This window comes from Cinclus cinclus, chromosome 4 (genome assembly GCF_963662255.1).
Source record: "Cinclus cinclus chromosome 4, bCinCin1.1, whole genome shotgun sequence".
NCBI lineage: Eukaryota > Metazoa > Chordata > Aves > Passeriformes > Cinclidae > Cinclus > Cinclus cinclus.
This window is the reverse complement of record NC_085049.1, coordinates 13,910,941-13,932,691: the sequence shown is the minus strand read 5'-3', so window position 1 is coordinate 13,932,691 and position 21,751 is coordinate 13,910,941. Positions and strand designations below refer to the sequence as shown.

At 39.1% G+C, this 21,751-nt stretch overlaps 1 protein-coding gene across 6 annotated transcripts in view; it reads left to right on the top strand.

Annotated features, from left to right (window-relative positions):
• The window catches only part of SEMA3D (semaphorin 3D), a 131,930-nt gene that overhangs the window by 74,339 nt on the left and 35,840 nt on the right, over positions 1-21,751 (top strand). For all 6 annotated transcript variants that reach the window (XM_062491663.1, XM_062491668.1, XM_062491664.1 and 3 more), the window contains 3 exons: positions 1,456-1,549; positions 4,836-4,964; positions 10,747-10,889. In XM_062491663.1, coding sequence (XP_062347647.1) covers positions 1,456-1,549; positions 4,836-4,964; positions 10,747-10,889 — 366 coding nt within the window. The remainder of the gene's footprint in view (positions 1-1,455; positions 1,550-4,835; positions 4,965-10,746; positions 10,890-21,751) is intronic.

Below are 21,751 nucleotides of genomic sequence, written 5' to 3'. Positions count from 1 at the left end.
AATTTTTAGTTTATTTTTGTTGTTGCTGTGCTCACTTGAGTAGCCTGAGAATTTGGTTTGGCTGATACTCTGCAGGTTTGGGAAGGTAACGAGTATTTTTTTTTACTGATTAAATTATGCTTCATATGAGCTAGGATTGCTGGAGGAAATTGAATTTATGTTCCCAGATTGGAATTGATTTTTCTTTTCTCTTAAGGAGCTTAATTATTCAGTATCCTGGGCTCATGTCTTCTGAGCCTAGAGAGTTTAGGAGGCAACTCAATAACATAGAAAGGTTTGGTCATTTATAATCTGATGTGCATTAAGGATGAATGGAATTAATGTGTTGTGAAGTCTAATCCTACGTGGCCATCTTTGGGCATACTTGCTTGTCATTTGTACTCTCCTGGCCTCTTGCAAAGCAGAGATACAGAATAATTAAAATCACCCATATTTAATAATTTAAATCATGGAGATGTTTTGACTTTTTTAAACTAGCTTCTAAATTTTTGTCTCTATAATACATTTATTAGATTTCTGAGTGCTAGTGGGATAATTAAATATAACTGGAGGTAAGAAGGCATGTTAAAGAAAAAATACGTTAAAAGATCTTCTGTAGGCAATCTCCCCTCTCTTAATGGCAGCACAGTTCTGAAGATGAAGTCTCTATACCTGCAGAGAGTTCACTTTACTTCTCTGAGCTATCAATTTGCCTTCAGTGGGACTCACTATGGATTTAGGGTTAACTGTACTTGCAGGAAACCATTGAAAGGGGCAAGAATCATTGTTGGCAATTCAAAACTAAAACAAAGCTTCAAATGGATGTCTGCAGAAATTGAGTTGTTGATTGCCCACTGAAAACATGGGCAATAATTTTTAAATAGTTTATTTTCTTTATCTTCCTCTATGCCCTTGTTCTGTGGCCCAGGAATTAATCATACTGTATTTGGAAAATACAAGGAAGAAACTATTTTGATATCTCTTGTATCTTTAGCCTAGTTAAAAATAATAAGAGAGAGCATATGCTGCTTTCATTTTAAAAGGGTCTGAACTGTGTCTCTTGTGAATATTATTCAGCAGTCTGTGGAGAAATTTCAGAGTCAGCCAGAATCCCTTCAGAGTCTCCTGTTGCAACACAGTCTATCAGCACTTTCCCAAATTGAAGCTAGTGCCTTTTAAGTACAATCCAGATTTTAATTGAGGTAGAAATGAACAGTGGATCTCTTTTTTTTTTCCTGAAAATAATTGTGTGGGTTTTTTTTTAAGATTTGTGTTTTGCTGTAGATTAACCAGGATACAGTAAAACACTGAGTGAAAAAATCCAGATATAAAACAGACACAGACTGTAAACATCAATGCTGAGATGACAGCTGCATGATCTAACACACCTTCACTTTGTACATTAGCAGAACAGGCTGTCCAGGTGAGTTTTTCCCCATAACCACACCAAGATAATGAATTTGTGTTTCTTCTCAGGAGACAGTATTCCGTTTGGATACCCAGAACCTGGAATCTGGCAGGTTGAAATGCCCCTTCGATCCCCAGCAGCCATTTGCTTCAGTAATGGCAGGTAAGGATCCACCAGAGCCAGGTGCTGCTCTTGGACCTTTGATGGCTCTGTGCGAGCCCAGGGGCTCAGCAGATGTCACTGCTGGAGCTCCTCTGGCACTGGTCATGTTTCCAGTGCTGGTTTGTGCTCTCAGAGCTGAGGAAGCCTTCAGGCTGCAGAGACCAGAGGGCTGGAAGGGCAGCAGTGCAAACAGAGGCATTAGAATGGCTGTGAAGCCTCTGTCAGTCGGGCAGGAAGCTGGTTTCACCCTCACCCAGTCATTGCTCCTTTAAGAGGACAACAAAAAAACCCACATTGACAGAGTGTTTGAAGCCCTTGTGGGCCTCTTTCTGCAATTATCAATATGTTCTGCCCTTTGAAGTCTGCTGACATGCACTATTTCCATAAATACGTTTCTGAGGTTTCTATTTACTTGAGTAGCCACTTCTGAAGCTGGGAGCCAAGGAACAAGATAGTGCACTCTGCCTGCTGCGAGCATCACAGCACTGTGTGGTCTGACATTTGGGGCCCAGGAATGTCAGCTTGACCTCCGGATTTCAAATCACCATAAGAGCTACTTTTGTCATGGTTTGGTTCTTAGCTTTGGACAATTTTCATTTAACTTGTCTGTCGAGCATATGAATACAAGATAAGAGTGAAGCACCATGACGTTTTCATTTACAGCCAAAGAGCAGTGGTGACAGTGCTTTGAAGTATCGGTCACTCTGTGTTATAAAAAGAATATGACTAATGTTCAGTCTTTATTCTCAGATAATAAGATAGATGATTTGTGATTCTGACCCTACAGATGGGGCAGGACTTCCTTTATTAAAAACAATAGATTAAAGCCTGTGCTTATTCTTCTCAGAGACTCCTAGTACTCTTTAATGACCGTGAAGTCTATTTTTAAAATGGGATTCTAGAAACTTAAACTTTTTTTTTCCTCTTCTTTTACGATGCAAGCTGTAGAACTGTGATTTACTACTGTGTTGCCCAATTTCAGTAGCACTGTCATGCTTTGACATTTCTATTAAATCTTGTGAAATGAAGAAGCTGCTGTCTTTTACCTACCTTAAGACATGAACTTTGCTACCTAACAATTTTTGAGCAATATAAAATTAGTGCTCAGGGTATTCCAGTATCCCTTTTTTGAGTGTGGCTGGTCTCAAGTGCTTCACAGTAACATACAAGAAGCATGGTAATGAGTTACAGGCCTGACCAGAGAATGTGTTTTTGGTCTGTCTTTGGATGCTTACCTTATTCCCAAGTGAACTAGGAGAGCAGTATAGTTCATGCATAAGATCCTGCCCTGGAGCCTCAGGTGAGATAATTTCCCTTCTCTGCCACTAAGCAGGGTAACCTTGGCATGTCACTTCTCTCTATCTACTTTGATTCATCTGCCAAATGGCAATAAAAATTACTCATATCTTTCAGAAAACACCTTTTATTTGGTTATACCTTTATGAGCTAAGTAATATCTAACTATATTTTCACTCATATATGTCAGTTAATGCAACTGAGTAATCTTAATTCTTTGTAGAAATAAGTAATCTGAGTACCACATGACACATCACTTCAATAAATCCCATGGATAAATTTGAAAAACTAGTTTTTTGACTAAAAATTCACCTGCTCATCACCTATCCTCTGTCATGAATTACCAGTAACCAAAACTGTTCAGGAGGTAACAGGAACTTGGAATGAGAGATACCAAATGCTGAGAGAAGTGCTGAAAATGCCTTGTCAGCAGAGCCTAAGCAAGATGGAGAATTTCTGTTGGCCCTTCAGATGTATCGATCACCCAGTGCCTGTCAGTTAGCAAACACCAATTACCCTGCCCATTCCTCATTATGACAAATACCTTTCAGAATGCACTATTGTTTCTTTACAAAGGCAACATGCCGTCTGAAAGATGTGCTTTCCACAGCTGCCATGGAAATAAAGCAGAAGTAACAATAATAATGAAGTAAAAAGAAAGATGATAGATCTTTTTTTGGCAAATATAATGCTTGTGGATCATGGGTTGTGGATTGGTTTGTTGATTTTTTTTCCCCCCTTGATCTTATTTTTTTAAGTGCATTTACATCTTTCACAAATGAAAGCACAAACATCAGTGTTGAATGGTATTTATTCATTCTGTATTCACTCTCAACAAAGACTTCTCTCTAAAAGATCTTGTGAAATATTTCAACCCAGGAGTGTCGGAAAACCTGGATAAGGAACTCTTGGAAGGGGATTTTTTATATTTTGTCGTATAGCTTTTTATAAGATTTTAATTTATGATCATGAAATCTTTTGTTTTTATGAATTCTAGGCATTTATTTTGCAACTCATAAAAAACCCAAAACAAAACAAACAAAAACAAAAAACCCAAACAAACAAACAAAAAATACCTCTTCTGACCAATAAAATTTCTTATTTTACAGAAAAAAGGAGTATTTTAAAATGTACTATGTGGTAAAAAAAGAGAAAGGTTCACATTGATACTGTTTCTTTGCTTCTTTTTGAAAAGTACTGAGATCTAAAGGGAAACAGAAAATACTATGTATTTCTTAGCATTTTCATTGCCCACAAAAGTGGCAGAAGAGCAAATAGCGACTGCAATTGCAGCAAGGTCACAGCACTGTGTTACAGATGTAATGTCCTTGTGAGGCAAATTCTGGATGCCTTATTGAAGCAAGATGTGTCGTTTATTTTACCGAGACCACTCTGTGTTAAAATTATGATGATTTGTGTCTGTAGCCATATTCCTGCCATTAACAGAAATTCCCTGAATTTGTGCCTGAATTCCTCTTTGTGAGTTGTGTTGGATGGAGATCCTTGCTCCAGGAATGGCCGAGCTACAACATTCCAGTGGGGAAGCATCCATCCTGTTTTTCTAGCTCAGGAGCAGCAAAGATATCAGACCATGGCGGTCCTGGGACACGGGAGGTAGCTGGAATGGGCAGGTGGCCATGCCCTCACCATGGCTCCCAGGTGCATGGGGCAGGCTGTTCAGATTAAATAGACCTTTATACTCTTAAGAGCCCAGTACCTATTAAAGCCTGGGAAATTTACTTTTCTGAGTGCCTAAAAGATCTGAAAATTAGGCTTTGACGGTGTTACTTCTCAGACATATAATTACAAATATCACTCTCATTTAAATGTAGGTAAATTCGCAGAACCAAAAAAAATCCATTTTAAAACATTAAATTAGTTTATAGACCAGTTAAACACAGGTGTTGTTCACCAAACAAAATGCAAATAGTCTTAATTTTTTTTTTTTTGTGCCACAGCTGTAGGAACCCTATTTCTTTTTCATTTGCAGATGAGTATCTTTACGCTGGAACAGCTTCTGATTTCCTTGGCAAAGATACTGCTCTGACACGTTCTCTGGGCCCTTCTCACGACCACCATTACATCAGAACTGACATTTCTGAGCATTACTGGCTTACTGGTAAGATCCCAAACATATGCTGTTGTCATTGTCCCTGCCTCTCTGAAGTTAATAGCTCCTTCCTTAAATAAATATATGTCCAGTAACTATAAATATAGATATTGTATCATGGGGTCTTTGGATTACGTAGGCTTTAAAAAAAAAAAATCAGTGGAACAGAAATGCACTTGAGAAAAGTCACAGAGGTGAAAATGGTAATTAAGGGAAGAGTGGGAGCATGAGACCTAATCATATTTTCCGTCTTTGATCTATATATGTGTGTATTATCTTACAGTTGAAATAATGTCATTACTTAAATGCTTCTATATCCAGTCTTGTTGGAATAATTTTTTAACTGTTTTTTCCAATCACTTGTTAGAAGCTGTTCTGTAAATCGTGTTGAAATGACAGACTAGAAATCCCACATTTTTTGGTAGGAGGTATTTTTTTTTTGTTTTCCTTTTTTACGGGGAGAAATACCCTTTGTTGCTGTGAGGATAATTTTAAAACCACTAAGGGCACACTAAAATAGCTTCCCTAGCAAAACACTACATTTTCTTGCCTGTTAAAAAACACTGTGAGCTAGTAAACTCTCTAAAAAACTGGCTGCATTTGCACCCAGCCAGTCTTAAACCACACACAGAGTAACATGGAAAACCTCACTCACAAGCTAACCCAGCTCAATTAAAGCATCCCCCTCTTAGCTGTCAACTGTCTTTAAAGATGTGGCAACACTGGCCCAGGCTCAGGATGCCTGTGTAGCTATTATGGGTGCAGTGTAAAGCCAGGGCCTACTGACCACAGGGTTAAGCTGTCTTCCCAGCAGACATTTCTAAAAAAGACAATTTTGCCTCTTAACTCTTTGAGACCTCAACAAGAGGAAATGTTTTTTTTTCCCCTTAATAATTTTTCCCTACCCCTTCTCTTCTTTCTTCTGTATTGTTGCCTTAAATTTCTATCTAGACGTAACTCCATAACCCCAGGATTTCTGCTGTGAGATGAGGAGAAAAAGAAAACCCCACTTAAAAGTAATGTCTACCTTTCCAAATACGAGATTGAAGAATCTCACATCTGACTCTGCTGATCTATCCCACTTTCATTTCTGTGCTGAAAATCTTTCTTGTCCCATGTCTCCTATCTCATCTCTCTCGTTTCCACGCACCCCTTGCTCAGTGCAGAGCAGAAATGGACTGTGATAGGGACCAGGGTGGGTCCTTCCAGAAGTCATTTCTCTAATTCTAATTAGCCATGCAACTGCATATCCAGTTTTATTGCTGATGGCCTGCAGACGCTCAGCATGGAAAGGTGGCTGGGTAGCTGCTTTCCTGAGGGATGCAATAATAAGCTAAAAACAAAGATTTACGGTGGTTTGGGCCTGAGAAGCATCTGGTGTTATCATTAGTATAGATCCACACTGATGAGCATTACAGGGTTAGGTTACCAGTCCAAAAGAACTTGTAGCTTAAAAATACAGTTCCAAACATTTCTTTCTCTTACTATTGTTCCTTCGTGAATGGTTTGAGGCAAGGGAACAGTCCAAGAAAACAGAATAAGCTGTAGGTTTGAGAAATTTTAGGTGTTTGGGGGCGGGGGGGTGGGGTGGGTGTCTGCTTTTCCTCTCTCAATTAGATTGATTCATGATTTATTCTGCTTTCACTTAAAGCGTCTGTATTTGTGAAACTTTTCTAAAGAGAAGAGTATATTAATATGTCTGGGTCTGAAAAACAGCTTTAGTGTGCTAGACTGTGAGGTGAAAATTGCCCCACACTACATAAATACTGAAGACCCTATATATTCTTCAGGTTTACCTTGTTTCCAGCCGTGTAAAACCCTACAGCCGCAATTCTGTCTAAGACTTCACAAACACAATCCCTTCAGTGTTATACTAAGAGGCATAGACGTAATCTAGGTCCTTTTAATATTTTGAAACAGTCCTTTTAAGGTTGGAGAAAATTTTAAGTGCAGCTTGAAATGACGGCATCATTTCTGCAATAAGCCATAGGGTGGCCAATATATTTCTAGTTTATTGTGTAATGTTACCAATTACAGACTTCTGTGCTTTCAGCTGATACTAGTATAAAGAAAATATTTACTTGATTTCAGGTTTAAAACTCCCATCTCGTCTAAATCCCCTCTTCCCTAAATCTACTGCCCATTTACCAAGCATGTGTTAGACCTCCATGAAAAGTTCTACATACTTGAATACTTGTACAATTGGAAATAAATTATTACCATGCATGACTCGTGTTTTACTTAGGATAAGCATAAAATGTACAGTTGTTTTCTTCCACAGGGCCAAGGAGGTTTTGCTATAACGCACCTTAATATGTTTAAAGTTTAGTCTTATTCTGTTTCTGGAAACAAAATTATACTTCCTGGATGGAAGGGAGATAAAGACAAAGCATGAGGGAGAAATGCGTGGGATACCTTGCAGGGCATCTCTATCTTGACTAATTAAGACATGTCCTAATCTCAGTGGCTGAATAGCAGCTGCACAGAGGGGAAAGGAGGAAAGCAGCTAATCTTTCCCATGACTCAGGCTCACAGGAGCTCACACTCCCTCAAGGGTGGCACTGGAGCAGAGGGGAGCAGGGCTGGGGCTCAGGCGCTCCCACAGCTGCAGGGGACGAGGCACGTGGGGCTGGTGGCCCCTCTCCGGATGGCAAAGCCACCCACTGGAACCGAGCCTGCCCCGTACCAGCCCGTGGGCAGAGGAGAGCATCCCGCCAGCCCAACACACAGGCATCCACTGAGCAGCTGCACATTCCTCCCTCCTTCTTAGGAAGAGAATGGCTGGAACGAGGGCTTCCTTGAATTGCATTCATCTGTCTCTTTTTTTGTTTTTTCCTTTTTCTCCTTTTCACTTTTTTCATAGCAATTTAGTCGTATTTTCCAGGGCAAAGTCTTGGAGGCAATGAGTTCTTTATATCCTGCGAACTTTGGATGGGATTCAGCTCCCTTAGCTCTAAAAGGCAAAAGCTAGCATCCTGTCTGAGCTCGGTCCTTTTGCTTGCATCTGTAATTTACTGAGAGAGGTGACACTTCCAGAGAGTGACTCACACTGCCTGTTGTAGGAATCTGTCTTAAAATAGGATTGTCACTTTGTTCTTTCCTGAGAGAGGACCTGGCTGAGAATGGGCTAGAAGCTTGACTTCTAGGTGGTTATGGCAAAGCAGGTTATGGCAAATCCTTTCATTCTGTCATGCCACATATTTCTGGCAGCCCAACTACACAGAGGTGCTGCTTCCCACTGTTTCAGGTTGCTTTTTCATTTCTTTGTGTACTGGGACAGCCACTCCTTTGTGGTTCTCTTTTTCTGAGCCCAAGTTCTTCATGGGTTGTGCTGCCAAAAATCTCTGCTGGTTTCAGAAGGGGGTGATGGTCTGCAGGTAACCAACAGCCAACCCCGCAATGAAGGACCAGCTGTATCAGCTTTTCCCACCAGGCCACATCAAAAAAAGCACAAGGAACAGGTCTACCATCTACTGTCAGAGTTTGTGATGCCTTTAATCCCTGAGTTGGTTACATGCAATCTAGCTGTGAAATTATTATGTGGGAAGATCTACTACTGAAGCAAATGGTGAGAGGGATAGCTCTGTCTATGGGAAAACAAACAGTAGTTTAAAATCATCATCATCATTAGTTTTTTCTCCTATGCAAAGAATCCAAAAGCCTAATTCACAGTTTAAATGGACTTTTATATGTTGGATAGATGGGTTAGAAAAGATGAGACAAATATCTCAATTACAGAACATTATGTGCTTTTGAGATCATAATGTCTTCCATTTAATTATTTTCACTTTGTCTTCATATCTTTTACAATGCATTTCTGTTTGGATTTAACTTTCAACTTCTGTGTTTTCAGTTGTGATTTAAAATTGTTAAATATTGGTGTTCTGTTAATTTGTTAGAGATTCTTCTAAATCTGTTCCAGGAATTGGTATTGAGACATTTGTTTTTGCATTTGGCTTGCCAAGGAAAGCAATGAAGTTTAATCTTCAGGCCCCCCATACATTCAGTGTTTTGTTCTATGAATGTGGATTAAGAAAAAAAATGATGTGACTTTCAAAAATGTGGTACAGAAGAATTTCACAGGTTTCCTCTTAAATGGCTATTTTGCTAACCACATATTTAAGAAACCATACTGGAAGCATATTTATGTATTTATTCATGCTTAGAGATCTAATCTTCAAAGTATTCTTACAGGCCCTGGGGGGTACTTGAGTATTTTCCTCAAGCTCATTTTGAAATCCTAACTTAAATTTGTAGCTCTTGATGCCTGCATAATTTCATTTTTTCTGCTGACACCATTCTCTAGTGTCAGAAGTTTAAAATGGATGCAGCACTGTAGCTATTTTCACTCATACATTTATTCTTCTGAAATAAAGATGCACACTGTGCACTTAAACAAATCCCATTTTGTCTCAGACTCTGTCTCAGACTGCAAACTTTTGAATCAAGGACTCTCTTTTTGTTCTGTGTGTACCGTAGAGTTCATGGTGAAAATTCCTCAAGGCTAATATAAAGTAACAATCATTATGAAAAGGACAAAGGCATGAAGATATATTGAAAGCTGATAATAGTATTCCCCCATATAAACAGTGTGCTCTGTTTGCTCTGCATTCTTACAACACCCTCCTTATTGCTTTCTACTGCAGCCTACCTGATACTGGGGGACAAAGACTGTGTATTTTATTGCTGAAAGAATGTATTTTAGAGTCAAGGGTCTCTTTGCACTGTATTTGTATAGCCACTTCTGTTTAAAGAAAAACATCATTGATCCAAGTGCCCTCAGAAGAGCTCATCTATTGTAGCACACTGGGAGATGTCTTAAAAATCACTGCCCCAAGTAGCTGGTTCACTTGTGCAAGGCTGGGTTGTTGCCTGCTCGGCAGCAATCATGGACCCTGGAATTGCTTCAATTTCTGATTGTAGTGCAAAATTAAAAGGAAAACAAGCAAGCAAAAACCCCAACATCAAAACCAAAAGCCCTCAACTAGTGAGCAGGTAGAGCAGGATTGAAGACCACGGATGAGGGAGCTTGGGAACAGTGAAGAACACCTTGACCCAGTAAGCAAGTTGGAAGGTGAAGGCAGACACCCAAGCTTGCCTTGGAAGAGAACAGGAATAAAATGGCACAGCATGCCACGACAAGGCATTTTTTGTGATTTACAAAAAGCAGATTCACATAACCCAAACAAACCATTACATTGATACAGCCAATCTGTTTTCAAGCTCAAGGAACTGTGTCCTTAAGACCGACCAACAGTTTGGAGTTTACTGTGCTAACTGGGGAATCCCAGCCTGGCGCTGTGTTGGGTTTAGCAGATACAGTCAGTGAGATCTCTGTATGACAGATACCTGGGAAACATTCCTTTGCAAGGCTGTCTCTAATAAGCAGTAGTATATTTCTCTATTCATAACTGCTGCAATGAGTAATTAAATTAATCTAAATTCTACCAGGTGATTTCAGAAAATCTACTTACCTTCATTTTGGTGGCAGGAGCAGTAAGGTAGATTTGTGTAGGCAATACTTTCTACTGAGGGTTACTCTATTTCCAAACAGTGCTGCATGTTTTTGCAAGTGGTAATAAGATCTGTACACAAAAACATCAGACTAACAGTAAACACTTCAGACTCCGTGGTGATTTTCACTTGGAGTTAATAAGAAACTCATTGTTACAATCTATATAATAGTTTTATTTCACTGGAAGATGTAACATAAATGCAGAGATTTAACAGTAAGTACTAAGGCTTTTCTTCAGATTTTTAATTCCTTTTTTTTTTTTTTTTTAATTTCTAGGAGCGAAATTCATTGGAACTTTTCCTATCCCAGATACCTATAACCCAGATGATGATAAAATCTACTTCTTTTTTCGAGAAGTATCACAAGATAGTGGCACATCTGACAAGACAATCCTTTCCAGAGTTGGGAGAGTTTGTAAGGTGAGGACTCTATCTTTTTTGATAAAAACTAAGCAAGTTTGGTTTATTGCTGGGAGAAATGTGTTTTCCCCTTTGTCACCTAATGAGCAAGTGCAGTAATTTTTCTGAACATAGATTACTAATGACATCTGAGATTTACTTGTCAAAAATTAGACTTGATATTGATGGTGTACCTCTTTTAAAAAGCTAACATCTTTATAAATTATAATCCTGTGTCCAAACAGTAAAGTCTTGACCTTCAATGCAGCAATGTCGTGCTTTGTTTTATGAGCTTCCAGTGAGGATGGATGAGTCAAAGTGTACACAGTGACAAGGTATTTGGGGTTTTATGGAAAGTGCCCACTGATGCATGGACATACAAACCCCATTCCTTCAGCTTGGCTCTGTACACCATTCCTGGGCATTGCTGAGAGCTGGGGGCAGTCATTTATTTCTCCACATTGCTGATAACCTGCTGGGGTGAGGAGAGGCTAAGAAAGTACACAGTTTCTGAGCTACACCCACATCTGCCTGGAGGTTTCCTCCCTGGGGAAGAAGAACAATCCTTGACCCATTGACCAGGAGGAACCAGACCCCCCATCTCCTGCAGTGTAAAAGGTTCATTTGACTGGTGCCTGACCTCCTTTAAATGATTGCTCCTTCACTTTCTCCTTCATTCTGCTTGGGCTTGCCCCTTATAAAGTATTTGTGCTTTGGTATAGACTCAGGCTTTCATGAGCTGCATTCTTCTTGGAGAAGCATCTCTCAAGGGCAGAAGCCTCCTCAAAAGATGAAAAGAAAAAACATGAAGACAGCAGTCAGTGTAGTTCGCTGTTTAGCAGCTTGATGGTTTTACTGAGGTCTCTACACACAGTGGCAGAAGGGTCTGTAGTCTTGTGTCAAACACACACTATCCACTCGCTTGTCCCCAAGGACATTCTGTTCCTCTATTCTGTAATAACAGAAGCAGTCAGTAGAAGTGCTCCCATCCTGTCCTTGGGTCCTCAGGAATCACTGGTAAAAGTCAGAAAAATGGAGCTTGAAAGCTGCCCTCATATTAGTAACATAGTAAATATAAACGTTGAGCTAATGTTTATTTCATGATAAATTAGGTATCAGCAACACCACAGCAGTCACACAAATAGGAATATTTCCATGATTTTGTTCAGTAGTTTTAACTGACTTGAAATTTCTGAGCAGTGTGACTCTGCTGGCAGTTGCTTGAGAAACTTGAAAATAAATAAATGAACAAAAACATTTGTGATTTGCAGTAAGATGTATGGGGGAGAAGAGCACTCATTCAGCTATGGACACACTGAAAAACAAGTAGTGGACAAGTGTATGGATGTGTAAATCTACAGCTGCTCTGCAGTTTAGCAAACTGCCATCTCCAGCTGAGATTTCAGTGGCTGCAGCCATTTCACACTTCTGTCCTTGACCTAAAGTGTTAAAATAACAAAACATTCATTCATAAATCAGGTCTCTAGTAGGTTTTTAGCCAGACGAAAGAATGGATAATCTGTAGTTGGGTATTTCACAGCAGAGTGATTAATGGCAGAATAGAAATGCAAACATTTATGATTTGCTGCTAGACATGGCATTTGCTGATTATGAGAGAGCACTTAATGCATTAGAAGAAATTGATAGACAATATTTTCAAGCCAAGGCACATGAGAGAGTATAGTAAACTAAGATATATTGGCTAGAGAAAACCAGCATCCTTTACCTAGAGAAAAGGGAAGATAAGCTATCATAATAAAAGCAAATGTATTGTAAAGAAATCCTAATGACTGTGTATAATCATACCTCAAATGAGAATGAATTTGTAGAGTAATCATGTTAATGGGAAAAATGTAATGAATTTTATTTTTAGTAGTCAAACCAAAACATTGAAAGCTGATAAGCAAGGCGATTATTATTAATAGTTCTACACTGTCTTCTTTATTTACTGAGCACTTCCCAGTGGCTGCAAAATTCTCTTGATAATCCAGACTCCTGCTTTTTATGATATTTGTCTTAATTATCAATAAATTTTTAAAAGTATTGTCAATTATTAAAACAAAAATATAATTATGGTGGGTATTTAATATAAATTAAATCTGCAAATGGATTTGTCTGTTCATCAACTGAGATATTTTGGATCTATGCTGGGGTATGAAACATCTGCTGAGCTTAATCCCGTGTCTCTGACACGGGAACAATGCCTTTGATTGCAACAACTGATAACAACAATTTCTACTTGCACTGTCTCATTAATGTGACCTGTACTGCTCAAAGTTAAGCCTTTGCCTCTTTCCCTGTTAAGCCGAGAATAACAGTAAATGGGAGGAGCTCAGCAACCTCAGAAATAATTTGCTTGGTGTAAACACATTTTTTTTCTACTAGAACACACTTGCTCTCTACCTCACCATGCCTTAGGGCTCCTGTCCATTAATGCTAGAAACACATGCTGAAATTAGAGTAGGCTTTGTTTTTAATAAGAAGCTTAGTCAATGCAGCCTATTCTTCAGCTAGTTTTGAAGGGTTCGACAATATGGTCTCTCAGTGATCCCCTCCCTTAGGGAAAATCTCTGGAAAGCATTCCCCTTTCCCAGCTACTTTCAGACCCAGCAGACTGCAGTGCTCTTGCTGGCAGCTCTTTGCCCAGAGTCCAACAGCTGTCACTTGTCCTGTTCACCAGACCGTCCACATCGGTGCCCTGCAGCCTGTGCTGCAGCTCTGCACAGCCCTCACTCAGGTTTACATCATCTGTTCTGTGTCACTGGGGGTAGCACTGCCACTGGGGGGGAGCTGCTTTCAACAGACACTTTCAGAACCACTTGTATCATTTATCATGGCAAAAGGCATTTCCTGGTTTTGGTTTGAGCAAGGCAGAAAAAGTATCATTGTCCTATCTGCAATGCCTTGATACTACTTATAGTGGATTCATACTTACATAAATTGCAGTGTTTAAGGTTATTGGTTTTCTTTCATGTAAGGTCATAACCAAAAAGAAAAATTACTATTGAAAATTAGCCAGAAAAAATGATTTCTTTTTAAAAATGCATATAGTTACATATACGTATATTAAATGATCACACAAACCTTAACTTCTTAAGAGCATGGATTCACCTATTCCTATTTCCAGAAACACAGGCATAAGCTGTTACAGCTACACTGTCTTTACACGATGCTGAACCACTTTGCATCAGATAGACAGGACGCAGTCCTTACACATTGAGGAAGATTTTTAAAAAAAAAATACAATTGCAGCATCCATACACCATGTCCTATGCAGTCCAGTAGCAAGTCAGCTCAATTTTTGTATATATTCACCACTATGATTGCACAATTGTAATTCTGTATATTGACAGCCTCATATATGTACAAGTATAGCCCTAGAAAAGACCCAGTTTTCCCACCTATTTTCTCACTCAAATAAGGGGACAAATAAAAATCTGACATAGAGGAGTCACAGAAAAGTATTTGAAGAGGGAGGAAAGTTGTTGGAGCTTTTGTTTGTTTGTTATCTATATAGAAACACATCTTTTCATAGTTACAACCTCATCCTATTGGAATGAAGTGGAAATTAGCCAAAAGCAGTAGTGTCTCTGCTGCAGTATGAAAATCCTGTTTATTATTACAGTGGTTTGCATTTGTTGCATTACAAGCTTCTCTTTAATGGTTTTGGTGATGTATTGCAAAAGCTAAAGCATGCAGTCTTAGAGACTGGTTTCTAAGACCTCAAATGCCAAGAAATCAGACTTCAGCCCCTGATGTTTTCCCATATTTCCCAAAGTGTTTGGTATCCAGAAGCAGCCTTTGTTCTAGTGGGAACAAGTGAGGTCTTTGTCTCTCTCTCTCTTTTTTTTTTTTTTTTTTTTTTTTAAATACCATTCCACCTCTATATATACCAAGCTGTACCTGGGGAAAAGAATACTGCAATTAGGCACAGCCCTCTTGGTTAAACTGTACTTTCTAAGCACACTGGAATGTAATCATTTTAAGAGCTCTTGAGTTGAGAGCCGTGGACACACCCTGCATTCCACCTTTGGGTAATGTAATTTATTTCCAAAGCCATGAACATCAGCAGAGTTCAAGGCTGTGACCTTGCCTCCTGTCTGGTGCTTAAAGCAATTTGTATTCCCAGAGTGGCAGGAAGGCGCTATTCCTCTGCAGCTCCAAGTCCAGAGTCTCCGGTGGGCTTTGCCACAGGGCTGCTTGTATGTGGAAGTTAAGAGGTGTTTTTCTTGTCCTGGATATAGTCTAGCCATGCCTTTATTGTGACTAGGCATAACTGGCCCATTATCATTATTGGTATTTCTGTATTGTGGAGATAATTGATCTCTCTCCAAAGCCCTTGGAGCTGTCCTGGCAGTGTCCTGCTTTCCCGTTCAGCCACACTAGTCAGGTCCCGGAAGCCAAATAAATAGCCATGTTCACATGTTCTCAGCAGGGCTAATTAGTCTGGGCTCAGAGCCATGCTCGTGCAGCTATCCTGCTTCCAGTTCTGGAGGCAACTTATTCCAGACGAGATTTAACTTCCTGTGTGTTACATGCTTACATACCTCCTTTGTCACCATAACATTGCCTAGCCACAACTCCAGCCATGGGAAATATTTTTTTCCCCTTGATTCCTCAATAACGATGATTAAGAACCCACTGAAAAAGTCGTGCTAGAACAACCTTGGCCCTCATTTGCTCGCTGAGTATCTTTGCAGTCGTGAGTCTTTTGGCAACCAGCTCCTCTTGGACTTTCAGATTTGATATTTTCGTATCATGTGCCATTTGAAAGTTTTCAAATTATGTAGGGAAGCAGATGCTCATCATGATGATTTCATTTTTAAGGGCTGATGTGTTGGAGACAAGCCAGTTCCATAGAGTATCTGCTTCTAACAATGATGGATTAAGAGATACAACATCAGGCTTTGTCAGGTCTTTTGCTCCAGCTTTCCTTATTGGCAAGGGTTATATAAGTAAAGGAAGTTTCGTAAATTTGTGTCCCTCATGGGTGTGTTTCAGTAACTGGTGTTTTGAGGGGGGAAATAGTGATTTAGGGATGAAGCAAAAATATGTAAGATATGCTTGTATGTAAAGAGGTGTGACTGAATTTTACTGAGCCTCAGGGAAAGTGAGAAAGAAGTTGTAGTGTCAAGACAGATCTTTAAAAACTGGACTAGGGAACTGCAGCTGCACAGCCTCTGAAGAAAACTTTGGAAGCCATCCTAGTTGCCAGAGAGACTCATTGCATAAGACACTGTCAGTACACCTTGGCTCAGAGGTGGAAGCCTCTATTATGTGGAGTGGAGTTCCTATGTCTAATCCAAAGTCCCTGACTTGTGAGTACTTTGGCTGAGATACTCAAATATCTGCAGAGTAGCAAATAATGACTTTCTGATTTTGAAGTTTCCTCATGTGATTGAGTTATCTTTCTGTCTTTTTTTTCCCCCTGTCAGTACATTTACTATGAAAATGTACTATGGTTTGCAGTTTGGCTGTTGCTGATTGAGTACAGTGTTGTTAATGCAGGTGTTTCAGGATTTGAGATTCTAAAGGACTCTCTGAGATGATGACCTACCCTTGTTCTTTGGTACCATACCCTTCCCACAACATACCCTTTCCTTCTTAACCTGTGGTTATCAATGCTGTGGTCACAGTATCTCATGCAAGTGACTTCAGGCACTTGTATATATCCAAGCGAGGAAACCAATGATCAGGCATTCCCTTCCTTCAGTAAAGGCAGATAACTAGTTTTTGGAGGAAGACTCTTTCCATCTTCAACCCAAATCACTCTCTGAAGGACATATTTTCCACTGACTATGAAGGGGCCTCTCTCCTACTGAGTCCCTGGAACCTGAAATTCAAGACATTCTGATTTAAGAATGTGAAATTCTGAATGGCAAATTCAAGCTTATTTGTTCATAAAGAAACCGGTTTATTGCAGTGCTGGGTCTCATATTCCTCCAGTTTCACAGTGCTGTCAGTCTGTTCAAATCATACAAGTTCTGATCTCCTGTTTGACATTTATTGCATGATCCATCTAATTACTTGACTTGCCTTTAGCTTCTTTATCAAGAATGCTGCATTTCATAACCTGAAGGTTTTGTTTTCTGTCTCTTTATATCCTTCTTCTGTATGTATAACATGTAATTTACATGTATATGAAAATTTAGATGAAAAGTAAAAGCAAGTCAAACGCACTGGAATTAACCATGGACAGTTTATACTCAAAATTTTAAGTAGATTTTCCTGAGAATCCCATAACATATTTTATTTCTTCAGCTATAGGACTTTGCTAACTTCAGATTCCCATTGAAGTTAGAATGAACAGCCTAGTGGTGGATATAGTAGAGTATATTTCATTTGTAGCAGCCTTTTCACAGTTTAGGGGAATATTCTTAATTAGCACGCCTGCTGAAGATAGTCTGAGCAGGATTGCTGCATGGTCTTAAGATAAAATGGTGCTTAATTTTATTTTTTTATTTATCCAAAACCATCCTTGTCTTTACCTGAGCCTGCTAGTTTCTGGATTTTGGAGATTTTTTTCATGGTATGTTTAGTAACAGTCCATATTTTTCTTTGCTGTGTAGTTGGATTTTCCAGTCTGGATCCCATCCAAAGATAATTTGGTAGAAACTTCTGGGTGTGATGCTTAAATACCTTCCAAAATAAAAATAAACATTTTCCATAGTGAACCAAACAGTTATGCATGCTCAGTGTGAGTACTTTCTGAATGAAATAAAAACAAGCCCAGTTGAGGAGAAGGAACTGAACAGTCACCACCTCATTGTCAGATGGGAACTGCAGACACAGAGGAGAAGTGACTTCCCCAAGTTTACTTAATGTGTCCATAGGAGAGCAGTCCAAGTTCTAAAGTCTCATGTGCTTTCTTTCTCTTGCTTATATTGCAAGTGTGCTTTTGTTCTCTGTCAAGTCAACACTTCATGTGCAGCTTGATGTTTTCACTGTAGCCTGATGAAATCAGGGGAGGAATTTTCTTTTACATTAGTACAGTTTGGGCAAGAAATTTTGCACCTGAATTCCTGAAGGAGCAAATTTACCTTTCCTGTGTTAGGTTGGCACTTAACAGTTGAGTGGGGACAGAATGTGTAAAGGAAAACAAAATAATTATAGAAAGAACTGTGAATCTGAAGACAAAAGTTGAAAGGAGGCTGTTGGCTGTTTCTCCATTTATAAAGTCAGTCTAAAGGTGGGGTTTTTTTCCTCCATAATATAAGGCTTTGCTTCAGGGGATGCCATTTGTTTCTGGTAGCTTGGTCACATAGCTAAGCTTCAATAAGAGAAAGGCTTCAGGGTCTTTTGCAGTTTCAGCACTTTTCCTCTCTGGTCTCCAGCATTTCCTTTTATTAAGGCCAGGAATTCTCTTTGGATAGTCCTTTTGCACATCTTGCCTTTGGCTGTAATTAATAACCTGCTTCCAGAAATTCCATTCATTGTCTTTTTTCTTTTTTTCTTCCTTTATTTTTTTTAATTGTTCCTTTTAGAGGCTGTTCAGAATAATTACTGTCTTTAAAGTTTTATGAATCACAGTGTTTGACATCTTTGATGTAGACTGATTTTTCAGATAACTGCACTTTTTGTTCTAATGTTCAATTTGTCACTGTTACTTACAAGCAAATAAGAGATTTAAATCCCCAAAGATGCAGATGTTCTTTAGTTTCATTGCCATCTGTTTTCCTGCCTACTGGATTCCAAGACTAACATTTGTTCATTTTAATGAAGCTACATTTATATGGTATACAAGATACAACAGAGCAGAAAATAGATACGACAGAAAGTCTTTAATCCAAGTTGATTTTTAAATCACTTGATCATAGAGCAGTATCTTTTCTGATGGCTTTTATTTTCATATGAACTTATCTTTAACTAGGTGGTTTGAAAAACCTGTTTGCTTAATTGCACATAAATTGCAGATCAGAAGACTGAAATTTCCATGGCAGACTCCCAAGAGAGGTGCATGATATGACTTTAATTTATTTCACAAAATTTACACTGTACCATTTAAACAGCAGTCTTCCAGAATGTCAGAAAGCCATACAATTACCTATGCCCATGGAAATGGGATATCTGATACTTGAATTCTCAACATAATTTTGTAGAAACCTGATTTCTCATTCCAGCAAATTGTTTTTTGTAACCAGCTCGTTGAAAATGAATGAAATTTTAGGATTTCTTTAAATAAGAGCCTACCTGATTTATTAAAGTAATATTGGATTACTTCCCCATTTATCTAAGTAATTTGTAGTTAAAATTTTTGTGATATTTTTGGGTAATATTTCTTCAACAGGTGACAGACTGAACAGCCCCTCTTCTAGCTGGCTATTATCTGCATTTCTAACTCAGACAAGCACAAGTAACAAAGATTTTACAGGCACTTCTTTCTGTTATAAAGAAGGTATTTCAGGCAGAAGTGTTGGTATTTGTTACAGCTTGTGAGATTACAAAGTAGTAAGTGCTAATTAAAGCTTTATTTATATTCAAAATGAAGTATGCAGTCCTAAGTGCCTTCATCTGTCCAGTAACAAAGTTTATAGTAAACACAGCTAATCCAGTGTGCTTAGAAGTGATATTTTGGGAGATAAGAGTTCAGATACTTGAGGCTGGTTGGCTGTTACAAGATTAGCCATATTTTTGGAATGAAAGGCTTGTTCATGCTGCCTTCCCCTTCTCTTAACACTTAAATTTATCTTGTCTCTTTGTCCAATCTCCCTGATATATTTAGAGTTCTACATATTCAGACCATATCTCTTGTCAAAAATCATTTCAGTACATCCAGTTAATTACTTAAACAGGCTTGAGGCATACCTTTGCTTGGTATAAATCAGATGAATGGGCTTCTTAGGAGTCTATGACTTTGTGTTTAGTCCTTACTTCTGTTCACCCGTTGCACTAACTGGACTTTGCTTTGGTGATTTTCACTCTTTCCATGCATTTCTTCTAATCTACTGACTACCCAGCCTGTACATCCTACTGTATTTATGTCCTGCTCTGCAGCCAGCTTACAGCATTTGAGCACATCAGTGATTCATTCCAGACTGCTACTATTAAATAATCTGTTTGGTGAAAGAGACTGCCTTCTTTCTGTAGCATCCCAGTCCCAAAAATAACTTGGGCCAGTATTTCCTTTGTGCAGCCTCTCAGAGGCCAATAACCAGGAATGATGAGGGTCCAAGGAATCTCCGCCAGAGTGGGCAGATACAATGCAAAGTCAGTGAGTACACATCAACAGGTACAACAGGTCTGAAGGAAAGGAGAACAACTGCATGTTCTCATGTTGTCCAGCACCTGAAGCCTCAAGATGAGCCAAAGACTGATCTAATATGCACCAAAAAATAGAATGAGGAAGGAAGGGGTGCCCTTTCTTAAGAATAAATAGACATTTACAGAGCTTAGTAAGATAAATACTACTTGAGACTCAAGGAGCAAAGACATACCTATACTGTTTATATTTATGAACGTCCTTAGTCTGAGCTGAACTAATTCCATTTGTATATAAAATCATCATGGCCTTTGTCACTTCCTGCACTTTCTCTGTTGATCCCAATGAATCTTAGGCATGTTGTAGGAAAGACACTGTATTAATCAGAGATAATGCATAGAATTGAAGAGTACTGTATGGCTACTAATCAAAAAAAATGCCCCCAAAGCCTCGCAACAACAAACAAAAGTACCTTCCTAGTAAAATGTGCTTTTTATTCCACTCAGCCATGGCAGTAGGAAAAGCATGTTGAATGATACATCAGCATATTATATGTGCAACTGTCTAAATCAGTGAAAGGTCTTTTCAGTTTCTCTGCACCATAAATTTGTCACTTTCTGGCTTCAGAAGAACTCGGTAGGTCTTGGAATGCTGGCTAGTCATTGAATCCCCTTTGCTCCATTATGAACTGTAGAGTGTTACTTTGACAGCTTTTGGACATGTAAAACACACCTAGTGAATGTCTGTTCTAATGTCTCTTAAATTCAAATAACATGGTTAACATCATGTCCTGGCTTGAAACCAAGCAAATATGGATACATCTAATATCCATATATTTTATACTTTAATGCACATAGCACTTGCTAAGATTGCTTCCTTTGAGCACAGTGTTTGGTTCATACTGCTCTCTAGCAACTTCATGGAACTACTGACATATTTAAAATAAGCATTTGTGAAAATGCTGTGGTGGATCACAACTTAAGGTTGGTAAAACACGAGTGCATATCTTCCCGTCTCTTGCAGAAGCTGAATGCTGCAGTGACAGGAGTAGGAACTAGACAAGGGTCCTTCGTCTATTCCAACCCCGTCGCTTGCTCCACGCTTTCTTCCTGTTTTCTGTTTTTAGTCAGGGAGTTAGAGACATCTCATCACCGGTGATGCTGCACTGCTCCCCCAGAAATCAAAGTGGGAGCCCTGCAATGTGAGATTTGCTTAGCTAATCTGAATTGCCGGAGGAAGGAAAAGCTTTACACTCCTTGCTTTTTAAGATTCTTTTTTGCATCTTGTAGTTGTTTGGTTTCAACTGCACAACAAAGTCAGTTTGCTCTGCCTTTGAACAGAACACACACATGCAGAGGGTTTTTTTGCTGTTAGCTTCAGGCTGCTAATTTTGACACCTTTGTAATAAATCTCTTGGGTACATGCAAAGCTTCAGGCTTGGCAGAACCTCAGGAAGTCAAGAGAAGAGGCAGCAATTCTTGTAAGAGCAGGAGTTCCAAAGGCCATATACTAACAGGAATCATTTCCAAGTGAGCTAATCTATTTGAAAGTAGCAGGTACATGGAAAGGGAAAGCAGTTAGAGTGCATTACCAGAGAAGTGTTACTCCCTGTGAAGTGATTTCAGCACTTAAAGCCATCTTCCTGAATGCCTGTAGTATGTATGATACAACCCTGAAGGGCCAA